At 39.1% G+C, this 23,297-nt stretch overlaps 1 protein-coding gene across 1 annotated transcript; it reads left to right on the plus strand.

Moving 5' to 3' along the window:
* The first annotated feature begins 202 nt into the window (after window positions 1-202).
* Window positions 203-1,534, plus strand: LOC104444331 (thaumatin-like protein 1). Its single transcript, XM_010057981.3, has 2 exons — window positions 203-348; window positions 594-1,534. Exons 1-2 carry the CDS (start codon window positions 294-296, stop codon window positions 1,286-1,288), a joined length of 750 nt encoding a protein of 249 aa, XP_010056283.2. The 5' UTR covers window positions 203-293; the 3' UTR covers window positions 1,289-1,534.
* The last annotated feature ends 21,763 nt before the right edge of the window (window positions 1,535-23,297 follow it).

Raw genomic sequence — 23,297 nt, forward strand, 5'->3', positions numbered from 1 at the left:
GTGCAAGAGTCATTCTCCATTCCTCACCCTTGAATCACCAAAAAAATAGATCTTAATCATCGATTAAAAGTATTCTCAATTTTTATATAAAAATATGATAAATTATCTTCTCATTTCCCATATATTTATTCCACCATCTAAAAGACTTTTCCAAAGTCATTTCAAACATAACTTCCCCGGTCTAAAATACTTTTCCAACGTCATTCCAGACTTGGCTTCCCCGGCATTCTATATATATACCCCTATACTAGAGAAACGATAAACTTAAAAAAATAAATCTGAATCTCTCGATCATGGACGCAAGAGCATCTTTTTACCTCCTCCTGCCTTTCCTAGTCCTCCTCGCAAGTAAGCACATTGTCATCTTAATCTATCTATTTTCAACTATTACAAATTTCTACATTAACATTACCTTCTTCCCAAACTAGAAAATAAGATCCTACTTTTAATTTTTTGTTTTTTGGGATTCGGAAGTTAAAGTCCTGTGATCAAATTTCCATCTTTTTTATGGAGATTCCCGCGCTGATAAACCCGAGGAGAAAAAATAATTAATCCGCGTACATCAATTTTATGCCTTGCATGCATGCTTGCAGGAGGAGCCGGCGCAGCCACACTCAGCTTCACCAGCAAGTGCCCCTATACAGTCTGGCCCGGGACGCTCACCGGTGGGGGTGGCGGGCAGCTATCCTCAACCGGGTTCGAGCTTGCCACCGGTGCAACCTTCTCAATCAATGACGTCCCGGACACGTGGACAGCCGGCCGGGTGTGGGGCCGAACGGGCTGCACCACTGATGCCTCCGGCAAATTCGTATGCGCCACCGCCGACTGTGGGTCTGGCCAGGTGAGCTGCAATGGTGCAGGGGCGATCCCGCCGGCCACCTTGGCGGAGTTCACTCTCAAGGCACCGGGCTCTGCCGAGAACAGCATCTACGACGTCAGCCTCGTGGACGGCTTCAACCTGCCCCTCTCTATAACTCCACAGGGCAGCGGCAGTGGGTGCACCACGACCAGCTGCGCAGCCAACGTCAACTCCGTGTGCCCGTCAGAGCTAGCGGTGAAGGGATCGGACGGGAGCATCGTGGCGTGCAAGAGCGCGTGCCTGGCGTTAAACCAGCCGCAGTACTGCTGCACAGGGGCGTACAACACGCCGGCGACATGCCCGCCGACGAACTACTCGAAGATTTTCAAGGACCAGTGCCCTCAAGCTTACAGCTACGCTTACGACGACACGAGCAGCACTTTTAGTTGCGCGGGTGGGGCTAGTTACCTCATCACATTCTGTCCGTGATATATTCTCTCTTCTTCTGAACTTGGATGGACCATTTTCCTCTCCGAGGTGAAAATAAGAGGTCCATGGGTCGTCTCGGTTGGCCTAAAGCTATTTGTACCCTCGTCACTGGACTGAGGGATCATGCGAGTAGTTTCATTTTCCACTAGGAAAATTAAATGTAATCTGCCGAGTGAATAATGGATTATACAAAATAAACAATGTATTCGATAGAATATTTAAATATGATGTCACATTTTCAATTAAGAGCTTTAACTTTTAGAATAGTTGGCATTGATCCCATTAAATCTCACATGGAATCAGAGGTAGAACTCTTAAATTCAAATTTTTTTTACATCTCATTTGCCTTCCCATGTAAATATGTCATCCGCTTAATACTATGGCAATAAAATACCAAACTAAGCATGAGGGAATGATAGAATATTTAAATATTAAACAACGCATTTATTTAATAGTTTAAGGTTTTAGAACAGTTCGCAGCAATTCCACCTCTATAATGTTATAGCAATTATTGTAAGAGGACAAAGCATATTTTTTACTTAACTTTAATGCTTAATTGTGGATTCAAATTGATTAGTAAGTGATTGATACGAGGACGAAGCATATATGACAACTTTAGTTCTCATACCTAATATTTACTTAAGTACCATGATAGCTGTCAACATATAATTTTTTCTGTGTTTATCAAGAATACCATATAAATTTGAAGAACCCAACAAAAAGATTCAGTTGCGTGTAATTGGTTCGGCTGGAACCAGAAAAAGGGTATACCATATATAATTCAACTCAAGCACTCTATATATATATTCCATCATCTAAGATACATTCACAAGTCTTTTCAACTTAGCTTCCCCGGCGTCCTTCGTATATCACCTCGAATATAAGAGACAACGACGAGCCGGACAAATCTCAAGCTTTTGATCATGGACACAAGATAATCCTATATTTTCTAGAGGCAAAATTCTATTTTGACTTTGATATATTATTTTAGTAACAAAACAAATACTCACTACAACTTAGAATTTGAAGTCCTTTTATTTCCTAATTAGGAAAGCATGTATAGAACACCGAGATAAAAGATTATCCAAGTATGAAGCATGTACACTAACGACGGTGACATGATATTGTCCTTTTTTTTTTCCTTTTTTGTGTCTGTAGTAGAGCACGTATGTCTAGAAGAGCCAGAGGAGATTGTAATGCCACAGTTTTTATGGATTGCAATTTCTGGGGATAGAAATTTGGGGCTTCTTATTAGCCACTCCATGGTCGACCTAAGGCAAAATGTCAAAGTCCTTTAAGCTCACTATTTTTCAATGGATGACCTATCATTTTCACATAAGTAGAGCGTCATCACCATTCTGCCAAAATTTAGTTTTTTTTCTTTTCACAACTTCTAAGACCTAGTCTAAGAAAGCAAATTCTTTATGAACTCGTCAGTTTCAATATTAATGACCTATTGTCAATCAGATCAAAGGGAAAATTTTAATTTGTTTGCAATTTGACTCAAAAAATCATCTAATACAAGCCAGTGAAAATTTTAGACATTTTGAGCATAAATAATAGGCGCATTCTATTGGTCTAGCCACTAGACTTCATGATGGATTCTTATCAGCGAATTTAAAATTAACATGAAATATACTAACAAAAGTCACAATTAAGATGAAACATTCTATGTATGTATATATGTCTTGCCGTAGATGTTGTGCAATTTTAATATGCCTAAGCCACCCTGCATGTTTTTAATTAATGTTAAGAGTTATAAGGGAATAGTCACTTTTTTTTTTCCAAAAGGGGGAAAAAATTCACACATCAACAAGTTACAAATTAGGTCACAATTTGACCAATAAAAAAAAAAATTGATCGCATTGACACACATGTTGTGATTGATGGTTCATGTATAGTCAAATTTGCACAATCGGTCCTCATAAAAGACATCTCATATATATATATATATATAATTTTTTACGATATATATAATTTTTTACGTAAGGACCAAACTTGAGAGACTCGTGAGAAGACTTTCTTTATCTTTTAGATTGATGAATGAGAAGTTTACAACAGTATACATAGTCTTGGAATCACAAAATTAAAAGATAATAGTTATCGATTGAAAATACTTTTAGATTTATATATCATCTCCAAATTTATAATGACAAATTATGAGTGAGCATAAATCTCTTAAGAACTATAGAAGTGCCGACATATGGTGAGCACATCACGGCAAAAACATGGCGCTATGGCATTGCTATCTCCTTTGACTTTTCTAGGATCTACGTGCTCTAATAACGAACACAAAAATAAAAATAATAAGACAAGTAAAGGACTGCATCACGTCATTGTCATTAGCCTATATGCTTTATACTTGGGTCATTTTGATCTCGGTGTTTCATACCTACATTGTTGGCCTCGACCTTAGTGGCAAAACTTCTTCCGGTTTTTAATCTAATCTCATAGGAAGAGAAATCAATTAAGGTGGGGAAGACGAGAAATGTGAGGATAAAATTCCAAATTCTAGCTTCTTTTTTTTTTTAGTTTCAATCACAGCTTCAACCGCCTAAGAAAGTACTTATGAATTCTTGAGTTTTAGTGTCAATGATCTACCTCCAATCATATCAAAGAGGCAAATGTATAATGTGCACAACTTGAGATATCACCCAATACAAACAACCAAAAAATCTAAATATCTTGGGTAAAAATAACAGGCACCTTTTATTGGACTAGCCACTTGACTCCTAAATAGATCAACGTTCCCATAACTTCTTATAAATGAATCAAGAATCAACATGGAAAATGTTACTGATAAAGTGATGATTAAGATCAATCATATCATTTGTGTATGTCTTGCCATAGAAGTTTTACAATTTCAACATATTGCTCAATTATCCCGGCTTATGTTTTCTTATACCTAAAGTAATGTTAAAATTTATAAGCAAATAGGCATTAGTTTTCAAAAGGGAAAAAAAGGGTCACACATCAAGGGACAAATTAGGTCGCAGTCTCATGCATGCCGTGATTGATGGTTGTGCAGTCACAATTGCGTAGACGGCCTTCTTAAATGCCGTCTCATATCTTTTCCATAAAAAGTCAAAATTTGAGAGGCCACCAATAAATCTTTTGCCCGTCTTTCACGTGGACGAACTATAGAAGTTTTGACCGAAGGTGAAAACGACAAAGTAGATTAAAAAGACTAGTGGTACTAGAGAGATAACTACCACTGAGGTCTAGGCCAACGACACGACCGCTGACTTTGTCACACTCCATAGACTCACAGGACCTGTAGCACTAATCTCCATTTCCACCGGGCGACCAGCATGACATGAGTTTAAAATAAACGCAAGGAGAATATGCTCGGTTGATTCCGAGAGTCTCCTCTTAAATCATTTCAAGGCCTAACTCTCATCAGCGCGTAAATTAGCGAAGCATGTATGAAATGCCGAGATAAAAAAAAAAAATGATCCAAGTATAAAGCATGTACTCTAAGGACGGTGACATAATATTGTCCTTTTGATTCTAAATAATATTCTTGTGCTTGTTTTTAGAGCACGTATGTCACAGAATAGCCAGAGAGCTTGTAAAGCCATAGCTTTTATGGATAGCAATTTTTGTGGATAGGAAAGCACGTATGCCATAGCTTTTACAATTTTTTTTTAATTACAAAAAGATGATAAGACTCAATCGTACTTTCGTGACATGTTTTAGGACTTCCAATGCATTTATCCCTAAAGTCTTAAAACATGTCATGAAAAGTGCAATTGAGTTTTAAAACTTTTTTAAAATATAATTAAGTCCTAAAATTTATTAAAAAAGTGTATATGGGTCTTAAAACTTTTTAAAAAGTTCGATGAAGTCCTAAAACCTATGATAAAGATATATTCGAATCATAAAACTTTCAAAAAGCGCAATGAATAGAACAACTTGATTGGATTAATTTGACAAGTTTTAGGATATGATTGCGCTTTTGGAAATGTTTAGGACTTGATTGTCCTTTGGTGACAAGTTTTAAGAGTTAATCACAATTTTTCAAAATTTTAGGACTCATTTACACTTTTCTGATAAGTTTTAAGATTTTTGATACATTTATCCCATAATTTTATGTGAAAGGACATGCTAGGGGTGACTAAAGGCAAGATGACTGTGTATTGAGCTCGGGACTTTTCTTTAAATGACTTATCATCTTCACATAATTAGGTTCATCGTCGTTTATGGCCTAGTCTAAGAAAGTAATCATTTATGAACTCTTCAATTCCAATTCCAACCAAAAAAAAAAAAAAAAAAAAAAACCTATTCCCAATCAGATAAAGAGGCAAATTCAATTTTTATGTGAAATCTAAGTTCAATTTTGATGTGAAATCTAACTCAAGATATCGCTTAATACAAACAAGCAACAAAGTTAGATATTTTGGGTGTAAATAGTAGGCATATTCTATTGGTCTAGCCTCTTAACTTCCTAATGGATGATTGCTTCCATAGGTTCTTACAAATAAATATACAATGAACATGAAAATTGAGGTACTGACAAGTAATAATTATATGAGGAACATATTATGTATTTATTTAAGCAATGTTAAGAGTAACAAGGATATAGGCATTTTTTTTTTCAAAAGGAAAAAAATGTCATATATCGACGAGGTGTAAATTTGGTTCATATGCAATCATAATTTCATAGTTGGTCCTCGTAAGCAACATCTCTTATTTTTTTCCACATAAGAGCCAAACTTGACAGACCCACAAGAAGACTTTTGGCCGTCTTGTAAATTGATGACTAAGAAATTTCTAGCAAAATACATCGTAATTATTAATTAAAGTATTTTTAGATTTTATATATCATCTCTGAGTTTAAAATGACAAATTATTTGTGCTTATGACAAATTAAGAGCGAACATAAATCTCTTAGGATCTATAGAAGCTCCAACAAATGGTGAACGCATTGTGGTAGATATATGGCAATAAGAAATTGGCTTAGATTAAATTTAGCCAATAATGTTACCCATTTTCACGCATTTTTTTGCCCTACTTGCAAAGGAACAACATCTGCATTTGTCATTTATTTCTTTGTTCCAGATGTTATTAAGACCTTTGTATTAGACTCCGCTGGGAGTCCATATACTTCGCACAATAAGACTTGACTTGTTTTGTTTATCTAGTTATGTTATTTACCAAAAAAAGGGGGAGGAGATTTTTTTTTTCTTCAGTAAATAGGCATTCATCATTCTTTTATTCCTTTCTAAACATCCGTTGCCCATTATCACATCAAAAGTTATTATCAATGTGAGAAAAATCCATTCCCATTCTTTGGTCACATTGTATAGTGACACTAGCATTGTAACACGTGTAATTGCAGGTTACTTGGAATAGCATCTATTGTGACCTTCCTTGAGAAAAGCTGATGAATTATTTAGTAAGCACAAACGGTTACTATTGACAAAGACGGTGCATTGCTTAGGGCATACTCTCCCAAGCCTATACTAATTGCAACTTGGAATTTTTATAATGCCACCATTCATGGGATTCTTTTTGGAGTAAACATAATTAGTTGGATGAAACCAATTGTTTAAATTGAAGTAAGCTTTTAGACCAAGATAGGGAAATTGAACATTGTAGGTGATCAAATCTAAATTATTGTATGATTTTGAACTCAAAATCAAGATAATGAAATCAATAGTTCAAAGCAAAATAGTACTAAAGTAAAGACGATTAAAGTAAAGTACAAGAAAATAAACCTTGTAAGATGTCAAGTAAAGAATATACATGACCTATTATTAAGCCTTGGAACATGAGCCACCATAATCTAAAGATGCCACAATCGTAAAGAGACTTAAAGAGACCTATTTACTGAAAGGATTATTGTTTTATTACCATCCTAAAACTTAGCCAACAAAAGATGACCACTATCATTTGCAGACCTAAGTATTTATGCAAGGGAAATTACACTCAACAATATTAAAATGACATGAAATGGATCCTTTGCCTATTCACCAACATGAACTACCAACTTATACACTAAATCACCGCAACCTCTTACTCAAGGTAAACTCTCGTACTCTGTTTTTGCGGGGTGGAGACGGAGACGATTCACCTCCGCTGGAGTGAAAAACCAGTTGCCTCCGTCTCGATGACCTCAAAGGTGATGCGTTGCCTACTTTGATTTGGCCGTTCCTCTTTCCATATCTTTTTTCCATCTAGCCTCTCAATCGAATGCCTTCTACGTGTCTGACTGATTATTTTCCTCAACTATTCTAATTATGGTAGTTTCGAAGTTTGAAGTATTGTATTCCCCTCCATGTTGGAACCGAGAGCCTTCAAGAGTGTTAATCTGATTACATTCGATAATACAGGTCTGGTATCCTCAGTTTTGATCTCTGCATGCTTCCTTTCTATCAATAGTGCACCCTTCGACTATTGACTTCGTTGCTAAATTTAAGTTTGGTCTCTAAAGCGATTCATGTTATGCACTCTCTGCTCATACCAATTACATACATTCGTGTGGATTTTAGGAAGTCCGTTGAGCGTGTGATATCGATGGTGAGTGAATATGTGATTTGAGGTGTTCGCTACTTATCATTTTAACATGAAGGTCACAACCAGTTCTGCTTTGAATGAGGATTGCTTGGCCTCACTCGTATCTTAATGTCTAATCGAACCCGCGTCTTCTCCTTGGCAAAGAGAAATTTTACCATTCGACTATATCCGCATTTTTTTTTTCGTTCTTGATGCCTAGGTTTACCTCGTGTGATGGTTCTTCCTGTTAGATTATACAATTAGAGTTTGGTAGGCTCGAAACTCTTTTCAAGATTTAAGAAAAAAAGAACTTATATACAATTATCTCATTCTCAATCAAGATCCGTATAACTCCAAATATGCATATCTGTTTACACCTAAATTTTGGCTACCCGTATAGTCATTTATCAGATTAAAAATTAGGGGTTAATTTAATTCCTGGAAAAAATATTAATTGCATAGCATATTGATTTAAGTTGCATTTATTTTGTTATTTGCTTTTTTTTTTGCATTTTATTGGACCGGTGGCGGATATGTTCAAATTAGTTGGACTAAGCCCACAAAGCGAGCAGGTTGGCCCAAGCCCATGTTTTTTATTGATTGAAAATTATCTTATGGAAAATTGAGATTTGATGCGATATTACGATAGTTTTTGACATTTAAAAAAATCATATTGCAATCTTATCTTTAGTCTTTTTGTGGTAAAATCGTTGGGAATATTAAGGAGGATAAGGAATAATCTAAAATATTTTGTTGCGGATAGAGATCTCGAAAGACTTTAGAGTTGGATAATGGAGTTTTATCTTGAGTGAATTATCTGGAAAATCTTCACAAAAATTTCAAATTATCTTCAATCGCCGAAGTCGGATATAAAATCTTCAATGATCGAGTGAGTCAGCTTGGAAGATTTTAACAGATGATTTTAGATTTTGGAACCTCTTTTTGGTTGAGCACATCTCGTTTTTTTCGAAGGGTAATCCTCAGCGATTGGGTTGTTATGCAAATCTTCGTAGGTAGAACAGATTGGGTTTTCACTCTATAAATAGGGGGCTTCTTTGGAGAAAAAAATTCCGAAGGGGAGGTCAAGAGAAGTTTTGCTTCTGTAGTGAAAAACTGCAGAAAAAAAGAGAAAGTGACGTGAGAGAGACAGGAGAGAGGGAAAAGGTAAAAGTAAAAAGGCAGAGGTGAGGGGATGTTTACTGTTCATCGTCTCCCTCACACTCGCCGGCTCCGCTTTGCCCTCCATCTGCCGGACCCGATTCCGCCTTCCGTTTGTTGCCGACGACCCCACGTCTGCCTCCCGCCGAGCACCGGTCCGCGCCTATTCCTCCCCGCCTCCGATCAAGTGACCTGGATCGCAAGCCAGGAGGACCCGCAACTCTGATCCGCCCAACGCCACCCTAGAGCACGCGGAAGCGCAGACGACTGGATCGAATCGAACGCTTCGCCGCTCCACCGGATGACTCGCGAAGTTCCGACGCACATCCGCGCCTCCCTGCAGCCGCACCACCACCCTCACTGACGTCACCGCGCCGACCTCCCTCGCTGAGCCCCTGCTGCATCCCTGCCTGCGCTTCCACCTCGGCGTCCCTGTAGCCGAAGTCCACTGCGCCTACCGCTTGTCGCGACGCTAGCAGCCGCGACGCCTGACACCGTTGCCCTGAGCTCCGTAGTGCCTCGTCTGCAACCCGCTGGTTCGCGATCCAGTCGGTCATCGCCACAACCTGCCCCTTTCGTGTCGACCTGCGATCCACTTGTTGCTCGCGACCTCGCCATCCGAGTCCCTACTTGCCCGACGATCTGTCGTCACGACGACTCTGCCTCGACATCCGCCCCTGCTCCGCGCACCAGCACCCGCGAGCATCGCTGTGCAGCAGCCTGCGACCCGCAACACCCGCGAGCCCTCTCGCTGCTCGACCCGACGCCCGTGCCTGCACCTCCCGCGCCACCTTGCCGTCACTGACCTGCAGTACTCGACGTCGGCCACCGTCCGTCCGGCGCCCATCAACGCTGCAGCGAGCCCCTCTTTCTTTAGGTGGTTTAGCTTTTTCTTTTATTTATTTTGTTCTATTTTATCTCATTTTTACTTTATCTATTTAAGTTGTAAGAGACATTGGATCATTTTTTTAATTATTTTAATTGTTGGGCTTTCTTAGTGAGATTTTAATTGTTAAATCACAATAATTATTTAATTTGGTCCGTAAGACTTCGGATCAGATTTGTAATTATTTTGATCTCTCTGCTGTGATAACTAGAGTTAGAATAACCGTTAATTTGACATGTGAGACAACATGTTATTTTTTTGATTATTTTAATCCTTTCTTGCTTGATTTTGTTGATAGTTTAGATTTAATAATTACTTATCTCTTAAAAAAACTAAAAAAATCATAAGATAAAAAAAAATCAAAATTCTGCATGAGTATATAGGTTTAGTAAATCAAGCATGTAGGTTTAACAAATTAGGATTTTCTTAGGATTGCATTTTTAAGATTGCATTTTTAGGAATAAGTTAGGGTTGAACCTAAATATTTTTTAGGGTTTTAGATAATGTTCGCATATTCTAATTATCTCATTTTCCCAAAAAAATAGCTTTCTAAGATAGGATAGGGTTTAAGTCAAACTAATCCCTAGAATAAAATAGAAAATTATCATTTTTAGATAGATTAATTAAGGTTTTCATGAATTCTGAATTTCAACAAAAAAATGCAAAAACACTAGGTGCATGTTAACTAGTTTGCATAATAGGATTATTTAATCAGAACTTGTTAATTAGTGAAATTAGGTCATGAGGTGCATAATAATTAGTTTGCATAATAGGCCCATTTAATTAAAATTTGCATATTAATAAGATTAAGTCATTTAGTTTTAAAATGCATTTTCATAAAAGAATTCTAATTTTTAAGAAAACCCAAAAAAAAAAAAAATGATTGCTTGCCTTGTGTGATGCAATTTATTTGAATGTTTTAATAATGAATGAGCACCCGTGTGGTCACCATATTTGGCATGATAGTAATTTAGGTTAAAATAAATCAGCTGCTTGCAAAAACATTTTAAAAAATTAAAAAGAAATGGTACCGAAAGGGCATTAGATAAATCTAGTATAATTAAGTCCCCGTACCCTCAGTCTTTGGTTCGTAGGAGTAAAATAAATCTCTCTTTATTTTACTTAGGTGTCTAATCGACCTACCCTAAACTGATTAGTGGCGACTCCTAGAGAATAACCTCTTGCATGTTAAAAATTCAAACCTAAGTTGCGAATTGGTATGGGCTTGGGAGAGTTCGAGCTAAGTTTAAAAAGCTCAATAATCCATTAACCTAGTTTTAGGTGGTGAACCCGAAAAATTGGGTCGCGACAATATCATTTATCCAATACTATGTATGTATAAACATTTTTAAATAGACGATTGAAATGTCAATATTTGATAGGGGTAGAAAAATTTATAGTGGACTATGATCTTTTTTCTTACCGAGTGACTCTAGATTCTTAGACCTAGTCTTCATTCAATTAACTTTAATCAACATTGGTGATTAAGTGTAGAACCAACCCATATACCTCATTATTAAAGAGACTTAGTCCATTCCCAATGAATTAAAAATTCCACTCCCCACTGTCCTTTGAATTGGCCCATTACGGGCGCTAAATCTTAATTATTAAATCATTAGCAACCAAAATATCGTATAATACTTCTCTATCCTTTGAAATGGAAGTACTTCGCCACGTCCAAAATTCTCACTGCCCACTAGATTATTACTTCGCCACGTCCAAAATTCTCACTGCCCACTAGATTACACAGAACTTTGATCTTCCAGTAAGGACGATTTTATATACTATTTTATGCAAGAACATAGGTTAAACGTTCTTAAGTATTTTAGTTGTTTATATCTACCACCAAATCCTATTCTTGTCATAGCTAATACTAGAAAAAAAAAAAAAAAAGCAGGTGTAAGATTGAGAATAAACCTCGCTAAAGTTGGAATTTATTATGAATATAATTAAAGCAAATTGAAAATTAACAATGCATTGGGAAAATTACCAATTCCATTATAAACCTATTGTATGGATGTCATTTTAGGGCTAAAATTTTCAATTCTACTAATGTAGTCCTAAACTTTTGCACGAGATTCTAGTGTCGTCCTTCCAACCAATTGTTGCCAAAAATTACTGATGTGGAGCAATTAAATTGTGCACATCAGTGTGACACACTAGACAGTTGGCAATAACTAGATGTCATGTTAACAATTTTCGGCACCAATAGGCCATAAGGACTATATTAAAATTTTATGTACAAGTTTAGGACTATATTGGTAAAATTTAAAAGTTTATGACTGAATTGAAATTTGTATAGTAGATTTAGAGCTGATTGGGCAAGTATTGCCTTCCTCTAGAACAATAATTCAGTCAATTGTTCTAGAGGCCTCAAAATTCAACTAGTGCATATTGGCACCCGACAATTTGGGATTTCTAAACTTGAAAATTTTTCTAATTAATTACTACACTTGGTAATTAAAGAAAATGCCAAAATTCAGTAATTTGAACGTGAAATTAGTTAAAACTTAGTGATTGTTAATCAAATTTACCAATCCAAAAATATGTTACTAAAATAGAGCAATGATGTACATACCTTGGAGATGCAGCCTCTGGCCACGAATGGTGATTGAACAGATAATGGAGCTCTTAGAGGTGTCGACTCGGGTGGTAGGCACTAGCGAAGAAGCTTCGTAGGAGGACTTGAACTCTTGGGATTTCTCGGCCTTAAAACGGACTAGAACAGAGCCAAACGATCTGGGAATGGCAAAGAGCATCGACCGACGGCCTGAAATCAAGGAAGGAAACCTATAAATGAGAGAAAATCGATGAGAGGAGTTTGTATGCATCCAGCCTCGGTGGTTTTTGGCCATCTCTGTTCCCTGGTGTGTGCTCTGTTTCTACTGCGAATGAGCTCGAGTAGCTGGGATGGCCGACAGCGACTGGGGGTGGTGGGTGGTGGATGGTGATGGAGAGAAAATCTAGAGGAAAAATGGCCATTATATTTATTGCTTTCCTTCGTGCGTGTGCTCCTTTCTTTGCTCCAACTGCTTCGCTCCCCTCCTCCATCACGTGCGCGTCTCAGCTTCAGAGATGAAAGAGACAAGGAGGAGAAGAAGATGAAGCAAAGAAGAAAAGAGTCCGGGCTTGTCTATGAAGTCCTGTGGGCTTCAATTCACTTCAATCAGACCTGGGCTGCGTGGATTGGGCCTCGCATGTGCTGGGCGTATTGGACTGTATAAGGCCGAACCTAAGGCCTTTACTATTTTTTTTTTTTTTTGGTTCTTTTTCACTATAGTTTATTTCTTAGTTCTTTTTTGCAAAACTATATGCTTAATTTTGCCGGCAAAAATTCAGGTTTTAACATTAAGTTCTTTAGGTAAAGAGCATCAGAAAAGACAAGCATGTAATTCTAAAATAGAAAAAGAGACGATTTTTAAATTTAGTCGAATGATAGTACGACAATAGGAATATTGTATGCTCTATCTTTTCATATTTCCAGTACAAACTAAACACACAAAAGGTTGCATTTCTGATAGTGTCACATAAGTATTTGACTGCATGCACAACTCTTTATTTCCAATGCCTTCCTAATCTTTTCCATTCTTTTGTCATTCTCTCGGAATAGTGTAAGAACCACCTGCTCTTCTCATCAATGATCAAATTTCCTAGCACAATGCCGATAAAAAACCTGACTCCAATGCCATTCAACACAAATTTCCACTCTAAGCTGAATAGAGACTCTTTGCCAAATTTTTTTGTGGGGAGATGTTGGTTATGGTAAGTTATCCCCAACTTTTGTGCATTTTTTTTTTTTTTGGCAAAGGACTTCCACATAACCCCTCATCCATGGCGAATGAATTGATCGAAAAGGTGTTGAACTGACTCCCTTGTAGTATTGGTCCCAACAATTGATTATCAGAGACATTGAGAGATGAAAGAAATGTAAGTTGGGCTAACTTTTGAGGGATTTCTCTGGAGAGCTTGTTTCGAGAAAGATCTATAGATTCTAGAAATGTTAAATTTGCTAAGGATGGTGGGATGGAATCAGTTAAAATGTTTCTTGAAAGGTTAAGTAAAATAAGTGACTTCAAATCTCCAATGAGAGTGGGTATGTGTCCTTCAAATTTGTTGTTGGATAAGTCCATTTGCATAAGTGTAAATGGAACCTTCTAGTATTCCCTTTCTATACATTTCTTCATCAATTTCATGCCATAAGCCACAATTTCTATAATTGCATTGTCACGGAGTGCTTGAGTTTCCATATATTCCAATTGTTCATGCCTAGTTATCATTTCCATTGCATGGAAACTCTATAACAACTTGCAAGGAAGTTCACCACTGAAACTATTGTATGAAAGGTCTGTACTATGCATATAGCTGAAGTTAAACTAGCTTCGACATGCATCAATTGAACCATAAAACTTATTGGATTTCAAGATAACAACTTTCAACTCAGTCAAAAATTTGCAAAGGAAGAGCACCTCTTTCTCTCGTACAGGGTAAAATCTGCTGCGCGCTCCTTTCCTGACGGTCTGACCAGTTGTTGGAGCTGATTCTTGGTGGGTAGGGACGCCTTCTTCTCCTCTTCAAAACCCACAAAGAGTCTATATATGGTACGTCCTCCTCTTTGGGCCAAATGGCTGATTTCGGTTAGGGTTTTCGTGCCCTGTTCTGCTGGTCTTCGCGATCTGTGGAAATGATGTCTGAGGCGAGTTTAGCCCATAATGTTGGGGTTGGGCCGAGTTCTCGAAGCCCCTCCCGTCCTGTTTTAGACCGTTCAACTCAGGATGGTTCTTCGGAGTTAGGTGCGAGACGTGAGGATGCGTCCGATGCTACTGCGAGGGATGGCCCTCAACTGAATCGTCCCCCTACTGGTCTGTTTGGTCCAAGAGGGAGGAGGCGTGATAGATTGGCCTCTCAAAGGCCTCAACAGGGTAGAGACTCTGGTAAACCTGCTCCACGCACTTGGGCTGCTATTGCTAAGGTTGTGGAGAAGGGATACGATCTTGAGTATTTCCCTCTGTCGTTTGTTGATGACAAACCTGTAATGGAGATGACTGATGATGAGGTTGAGGCGGCTGACCCTAAGCTACTTGACTGTCTTGTTGGATACTTTATTGGTAGAAGATTATCGTTCAAAACTACTAAAATGGTGCTAAAGAACGCATGGGAGCCTAATCTTGCTAAAGTTATGTCTAATGGAAAGGGATTTTTCTTCCTCCACATTCCGGATGGAGAGTTTCGTCAAAAGGTGTTGGAAGGGGGGCACATTACGATTGCCAGGATACCGTTTGTTCTCCGGCAATGGAAGCCTACCATTGAGCTGAAGAAAGATGCTCATCTTATCGTGCCGGTGTGGGTAAGGTTGAACAACCTCCCGCTCGTGTTCTGGTCTGCCCAGGTGATCAGCAAAGTCGCCAGTGTTTTAGGGAGACCTCTCTTCGTGGATCAGCGAACAAGCCAACTGAAGATGGTTACGTTCACTCGAGTTTGTGTTGAGATTACTGCTAACCAACCTTCTTACGACTCTCTTGAGATTACTCACTTAGGTGAATCATGTATGGTAGGAGTTAAATATGAGTGGAAACTTGTAGCTTGTCTGGTGTGTGGCATTTTTGGCCATAGATGTGGCCCTCCTCCAGCTCGGCCTCCTATTGTGGGAGCTGCTTGTCAGGATCAGGGTCCTCAATCTCAAGCCCCTTCAACCTCAGCTATCTCCCTTAATCTCCCATCTGCAGCTCCTGAGGTGTCTATTCAGCCAGGACAAGTGGTAGCTATTGCTGATAATCCTCTGTTTGTTAGCAGAACTACTGGTGCGACTTCCGGGGGAATCTCTCCTTGTTTGAAAGATGCTGCACCTCCAGTTGATGTCCCTATCCCACCTTCTAAAGGTGGCATTGAATGCTCGGGCTCAAGGGATGCTCTGGCATAGCCTTCGACTGCAATTCCTGCTGTTGTTTTGTCTCAACAGGATGTTGATCCTGGTTGGAAGCAGGTGAAAGGTAAGAAGATCAAGCCATTTTCTGGTAAGGATGCAGCGTCTCTCCGGTTGGCTCCTCTTTCGGAAGAGGGCCAATCTGTGAAGCCGAAAGGTCCTGCACTTGAGAAGGCCATACCTCGCAAGCCTCCTACAAATTCAAAGAAATCCTTGAAGATTGGTGATGGTCCAGCTCCCCAGGTTGAGGCGGGAGCTATCCCGACTTCCTTGGTGCCTCGGGGTGGCTTGGAGGATGAGATTGTAGCACCAAGTGCTTATGATGGATCCGATGATAAGGACCTCCTTTCGGTTGGTGATCAGCCTCAGGCTTCTCCTCCTTCGGCTGCTGCCACACTTGCCCAGAAATCTCAAGCTCCATTGAAGAACACTTCGAACCTTGGTGAAGGGCATCCAACGATGGGGGTGGTGGTTGAACCTCCGTCCTTGGTGCATAAATCTAGCTTGGGTGATGAAATAACTAGCTATTTGAATGATGATGTACTACTCTCTTTCTGTCGTTCTTCTCTGAAAGCTCCGAAGCTCGTTGGAAAGACGGAATCCCTACAAGACAAACTTTTAAAGATGCATCCTGATCCGCCTCCTTCGGTATTGCCTCCCCCGGCCTCGGGTTGGCGCAAGAACACTAAGAAGAGGTAACTCTTCTCCCTTTCTATGTATATAGGTATATGGAATATAAGGGGCCTAATGGGCCCCATTAGACGTGCGGAAGTTTGAAATTTTTTTTCTTTAAATAATCTAAGCTTAGTTGGGTTGCTGGAGACAAAAGTTCCCGATTCCCTTTTCGATTCTATTTCCTCAAGCCTTTTAACGGGTTGGAATTGGGTTGCAAACCACAAGTATTCTCCTACAGGTAGAGGTAGAATTTGGGTAGGATGGAACCTAGAGTTTGTTACATTTGAAGCTTATTCTATCAATGCTCAAGCTATCCGTGGCCACATGCGGTCTTTACTGTCGGGTCTTTCTTGTTGTATTTCGGTGGTTTTTGGTGAGCATACCTTTATCCGTCGTCGGCCCATATGGGACGACCTTGTAAACATGAATAATATTATGCAGAACTCTGCTTGGTTGGTCGCTGGGGATTTCAATGCAATCAAAGATCCATCTGACCGAGTTGGGGGAGCTTCCAATTGGATCCCTTGCTTTGACGAATTCCGGCTTTGTCTAGAACAAACTGAATTGGAGGACTTGAGGTATGTTGGACTTCGGTACACTTGGTCTACTTCCTCAGGAGTCGGAAGAAAAATGAGAAAAATTGATCGAGTTTTGGTAAATGGGAAATGGAACCATGTCTTCTTTTTTTCCGAAGCTTCTTTTCTAAACTCGGGTATTTCTGACCACTCCCCCATGGTTGTCAGAATTCTTAACCCGGTTTTTAGGAAAAAGCCTTTCAAATTCTTTGAGTTCTAGATGATGCACCCCACTTTTACTTCCATTGTTCGGCAAGTTTGGGAAAGCCCAATGGTGGGGCATCCCATGTTTATACTTATGCACAAGTTAAAAATGTTGAAATGGCGCCTCAAAGAGCTCAATAGAGAGGCTTATTCTGATATCTCTGAGAGAACTGCTGCTGCTCGAGAGGCCCTTTGAGTTACGCAGCTTGGCCTTCAACAAGACCCAGGCAGTATCACCCTTGCTGAGTTGGAGAAATCTCGGCGCTGTCAGTTTGTGGAGTTACGTTCTCAAGAGGAGTCTTTTTACAAACAAAAATCAAGAGTGAGATGGCTCCAGCAAGGTGATCGAAACACCAAATTTTTTCATCATTCAGTTAAAAGAAGACAACTTAGAAACAGGATTCTTTCAGTAAAGGATTCCATTGATTCTCTCATATCGGACCCTGCCTTGGTGCCCCCTGTTTTTGTTTCCTATTTCAGCAACCTATTGATGCCTCAGACTGCCCTCTCAAAGCCTTCGTTGCCGGAGCTGAAGGCGTTCATTCGACGGCCTCTTTCCGTCGACCAGGCTGGTGCTCTTTCTCGCCTAATTATTGACACCGAGATCCGCGATACTGTTTTTTCTCTAGCTCGTGGTAAAGCCCCTGGACTAGATGGTTTTACAGCTGAATTCTATAAGAGCAATTGGGATTTGGTGGGGCCTTTGGTAGTTGAGGTGGTGAAGGACTTCTTCTCCTCAGGCCGGTTGCTGAGAGAGGTAAACAACACAATCTTAACCTTGGTGCCAAAAATTCCTAATGCATGTGGGGTTTCTTATTTCAGGCCTATAGCATGTTGTAACACAATATATAAGATCATCACTAGGATATTAGCCAATCGCCTTGCTGCTATATTGAATGACCTGATAAGCCCTCCTCAAAATGCCTTTGTGAAAGGTAGGAGAATCACGGATAATATTCTCCTAGCTCAGGAGCTATTTGCAGGTTTCCACCTCGACCCTTATCTTCCCAAATGTGCAATTAAGGTGGACTTCCAAAAGACATATGACACAATGGATTGGGACTTTCTGGAACTTACTCTTTTAGCTTTTGGTTTTCCTGAAAGGATGATCAGACTCATCATGGTTTGTGTTCGCACCCCCAAGTACTCCATAGCTATCAATGGTGAGCTTCATGGCTTCTTTTCAGGTGGACGAGGACTTCGGCAAGGGGACCCTATGTCCCCCTACCTTTTTACCTTGATAATGGAGATTTTCTCGAGTATCTTGGTTTCTCACACAGCTCATAAGGACTTCAAATACTTTTGGAGGTGTAAACATCTTAAGCTTTCCCATCTCTTCTTCGCCGATGATGTTTTCCTTTTTTCCCAAGCTAATTGGGCTTCGGTGACTATACTCAAGAGAGGACTTGACATCTTTTCCTCTTGGAGTGGCTTATTGCCTAACAAAAATAAGAGTGAAGTTTTTATGGCGGGAGGCTCTCCTACTCTGCGAAGGCATATTCTTCTGACATTGGGTTTTCAGGAAGGGAAGCTTCCAGTACGTTATCTAGGAGTCCCAATTATTTCTTCAAGGCTTGGTAAAACGAACTATATTGCACTTATTGACCAGATCATAGCCAAAGTTCAGACTTGGGCTCAGCGGTTTCTTTCATTTGCTGGAAGACTCCAGTTGATCAAGTCAGTACTCCACTCTATCTAGGCTTTCTAGGCCAGTGTGTTTACTCTTCCTGCTTCTGTTATTGATCGTATCGAATGTATTTTGAGACAATTCATCTGGAAAGGCCCATCCCTGTGCCGGGGGGGGGGGGAGGCAAAAGTTTCTTGGGAAGATGTTTGTGTCCCTAAGAAGGAAGGTGGTTTGGGTATTCGTAGATTAAAGGACTGTAATAAAGCTGCCATGCTTAAGTATATTTGGGTTTTGTTTACTGACAAAGAATCCCTTTGGTGTTAGTGGATCCACACCAATTTCTTAAAAAGGGATCACTTTTGGGTTTCCTCCATTCCCACCGTATGTTCTTGGGCTTGGAGGAAAATTCTCCAGCTGAGAAGAGACTTTAGGGCTTCTTTTTTGTGGAAATTGGGTGATGGTCATTCGGTCTCGCTTTGGTATGACAATTGGCATCAGGAAGGCCCTTGGAGCTTCATTTTTCTAGACTCTCTTATTACTACCTTGGGACTTACTAGACAAGCAACAGTGGCAGATTTACTTTTGCCTGAGGGCTGTGTTTTCAGGACTCTTTTGGAATCTTGGCAGTTTGCTTTGCTGGTTCTCTCTCGGAACCCTGATCGTTTCTATTGGCGTGAGTCTTCTGATGGTGCCTTTTCAGTAGCCTCAGCTTGGGAGGCGATTGGGACCAAAAAGATTCGGGTTCCTTGGGCTCGTTTTACTTGGAATAATGCTATAGCCCCAAGATTTCAATTTAACCTTTGGCTGATTATCAATAATAGATTGCCTACTCAGGCTTTTCTCATATCCATTGGAATGATTGATTTTGAATTATGTGCTTTTTGCAATCATATCCCAGACTCTATTGATCATCTCTTCTTTGATTGTCATGTTCCTGCGACACTTGCTTTCTTTTGGGCCAGAAGATGTAATCTTCCATGGCGTAACAAAACTTGGGCGGAAAATCTCCTCTGGGCATTGAATTTCCTGTCGGGTAATGACTTCTTTCACTCTATCGCCCGGTTTTCTTTTGGGGCCTTATGTCATCTTATCTAGAAGAAAAGGAATAGCATCATCTTCCGTGGTGAAGCCCTTGAGGTTGCAGCTTTGAAGAATCATCTCATCAAAGTTGTGAAAGACAAAGCCCTCACCTTCAGTAGAGTACCGGACAACCCTAGGAATAGAAGGCTCCAATGAGGATGGGGATTTCACCCCTCTGTCTTCGTCGGTGGCCCTGCTGAGCATATGGATCGATGGCGGGTCATTCCGAACTTATGAATGGTGCTATGGTTGCCGTTACTAAGTTGATCTTCTTTGATCTTTGGCATTTGTCATGCTGTGTTTGCTGATTGTTTTGGCTGGTGTTCTTGTGTTTGTTCTGGTTCTTTTTTCTTGGCTCCCTTTCCACTCATTCTGCTTTTGCACTATGAGTGAAAGTTTTTTGGCGCCGTTTTTGTATAGCTACCTCTCCTTTAATATATTCTTACCTTTACCAAAAAAAAAAAAAAAAAAACTTTCAACTCAGTCAACTTTAATAGCCATAAAGGGAACCCATCAAGAATTTCATTGTGAGTAAGGTTCAAATACTCTAGCTTTGTATAATTCACCAAAGATCTTGGAACAGGCCCTTACAATCGATTCTCTATGAGGTCTATAATCTCCAACATACAACCTTTTGGGTAAGCAAGGGGAATCATGCCCACAAGTTTATTTTCCCAAGATTAAAAATTGATGAATAATCCATATTTCCCACACATGAAGGAATTGTGTCATTCAAACTATTGTTGGACAAATCCAGAATGACGAGGGATCTACCACTACAAATAGATCGAATTTCTCCAAGGAGGAAGTTGGAGGAGATATCATAGTGAATCACTAATGGAGGAGGACTAAAAGGTTCTATTTTGAGCTAGTTAAAACTAAGGTCAAGATAGGTCAACTTGGGTAGTAGTAGATTGATTTGATTATTTCCAAAGCCAATTAGAAAATTGTGGAAAAGATTCTTAAGTTGCAAGGATTCTCTACTACCATTCCACATCCACATAGGAATACTCCCTTCAATTTTATTGTTTGAAAGGCTTATCCACTCTAATCTGCTTAGGTGGCCTAAAAACTCGGGGAACTCATGTAAGTTGCATGAATCTAAATGTAAAGTGGAAAGTTTTGGAAGAGTGGCATTGATCTCAGTCTTGTTGACAAAAGATATGTTGTTGAAGGACAAATCTAACATTCTCAATTTCTTAAGTTTGTGTAAATCCACAATGCCACTCAAATTATTCCCATCAAGTTCAAGGAATTCAAGATCCTTGAGTTCCCATAATGACTTTGGAATTTCATCTTGCAAATTGTTGGAAGAAAGTTCAAGCAAAACCAATTGAGTCAAGTTCTTGAATGAATATGTATTAGGACCACTTAACTGACAACTTGTCAAATGTAAAGAAACAAGGATGGTGAGTTTGGCTATCAATTGAATTTCAACATTTCGTATTTTTCTCTCATTAAAGAACATTCCTATTAGATGAATTATTACCTGTAAGGTCCAACTCAATGAGTTTTGCCAAGTTGACAAACCAATGTCCAATACCACCACTAAAATTATTATATACAAGATATAGAACTGATAGATGGCTTAGATTGGCAAAGAAAGCAGGGATTTGACCATGAAATTGATTAGATTGTAAGTCTAGATAAGCAAGCCAAGAAAGATTACCCATTGAAGTGGGAAGTGAGCCTAAGAAATTACAATATTCAATTAATAATTTATTCAAGAAAACAATGTTTCCAATCGAAATAGGTATTTCCCCTGAAAAATGTGTTTCCATGAGTGATAATGATTTGAGGGGATTACCTTAATGTAAGTCGGGAATAAAACCAGAAAGGTAGTTATTTTGGCTAATGTCGAGGGCTTCTAGGTTTGGTAGCTGAAAGATGCTCATCGGAAATTTGCCTTGCAATTGGCAATATGCAAGTTTAGGTGACTTCAAAGACAAGAAGTTTGCTACTACATGAGGAAATGGTGATGGCATGTTTATAGAAGAGAGATGAAGTTCTCTAAGCATAGTTAAGTTTTGAACGAAATTGTCTATGTTAGGCATCTCAACATTCCCCCCCCAATTCAAATCAAGAGAAACTAATCTAGAGAGCCGTGAAATATCTGATGGGACTTTTCTTGAAAATTTTGAACTATAGAGATTAAGGTATTGTAACTTGGAAAGATTGCCAAAGCCGTATGGGACGAAGGAAGAGTTGAAGTCATTCCAAGCAACAATAAGTGATTCCAAATGGAGTAGGCGAAAGAGACTAGTATTAGAAGATAAAGTACCAAAGAGACAACTGTTGCTAAGGTCGAGGCCTATCGCATGACTAGTGGCCTTGTCACACTCTATGTCATACCATGAGCAGCAATCTTCACGTCCATCTAGTGACCATGATTCAACCTTCGTATAAACAAACCCAAAAATTGTTATGTTGGCTTTGAAACTTCGCTTTCCATCAAGGCCGAGCTCTCATTTAGATGGCATAGTGGCTTAGCAAGTGAAATATGAATCATCACGAGAAGGACAATCCATGTACGAAACATGAAGAACAATGAGGTGCCATATTTTTGTTTTGTTATTGTGCTTTTTGGTAGAGTTGGTTTTCAGTGGAGAAGCTTTTTATAGGCAAAAAGAAGCAATTCGGTCGTGGAAATTTCATTGGCTAGTCAAGCACCATTCCCATTTGAAAAGACACTTGGGTTTGATTGAAGAAAGAGTCACAATAGAAATTAAATATCCATTAGACTCGTGCAATACACGGCTGTGGATTGACGGAATCATTTCTTCGCTTGTATGCTTTCAAAGATGTCGAAGGTTTGTACCTTCTCAATAGTGTGTTAATTAACACATTTTCAATCCTAATTCCAAGGATTGGATTTTACTAAATGAAGAGTGAGTTTTTTTCACAACAGCACTTGTAAATTTTACGTATACAAAAAGAAAAATGCCTTAAACCTTTTTATTATTTTTCAGAGGCTATGGTGCCACCAAATTTATTATTTCGTTCTTCCACATCCAAATTGAAAACCTCTTTACGAAATAAATTGATGATCAAGGATCATAAGTTATTTCCTTGTTATTGATATGTTTAACCATTAAATTAGTGGATTATTTACTACTGACACTTCATATTAAGTGTGCATCGATACTTGGACTGAATGAAGTAAAAATTTTAGTGTTCTTCATTACTCCTTGTTTATTTATTTTGTGAATTTGTATTAATATAATAATAAGATCTATTTAGTTTCCGCATTAATGTTATAATATTTATCTTCTCGTCCTTTACTAGCTTACGTCCTTTACTAGCTTACGGAAACTAGATTTTGGAACAAAGACATCTCCTAAATTACATTTCTTATAACAGCCAAGATGTCAAAGGCAGTGCCCCTC

Source organism: Eucalyptus grandis, chromosome 5, assembly GCF_016545825.1.
Source record: "Eucalyptus grandis isolate ANBG69807.140 chromosome 5, ASM1654582v1, whole genome shotgun sequence".
Lineage (NCBI taxonomy): Eukaryota > Viridiplantae > Streptophyta > Magnoliopsida > Myrtales > Myrtaceae > Eucalyptus > Eucalyptus grandis.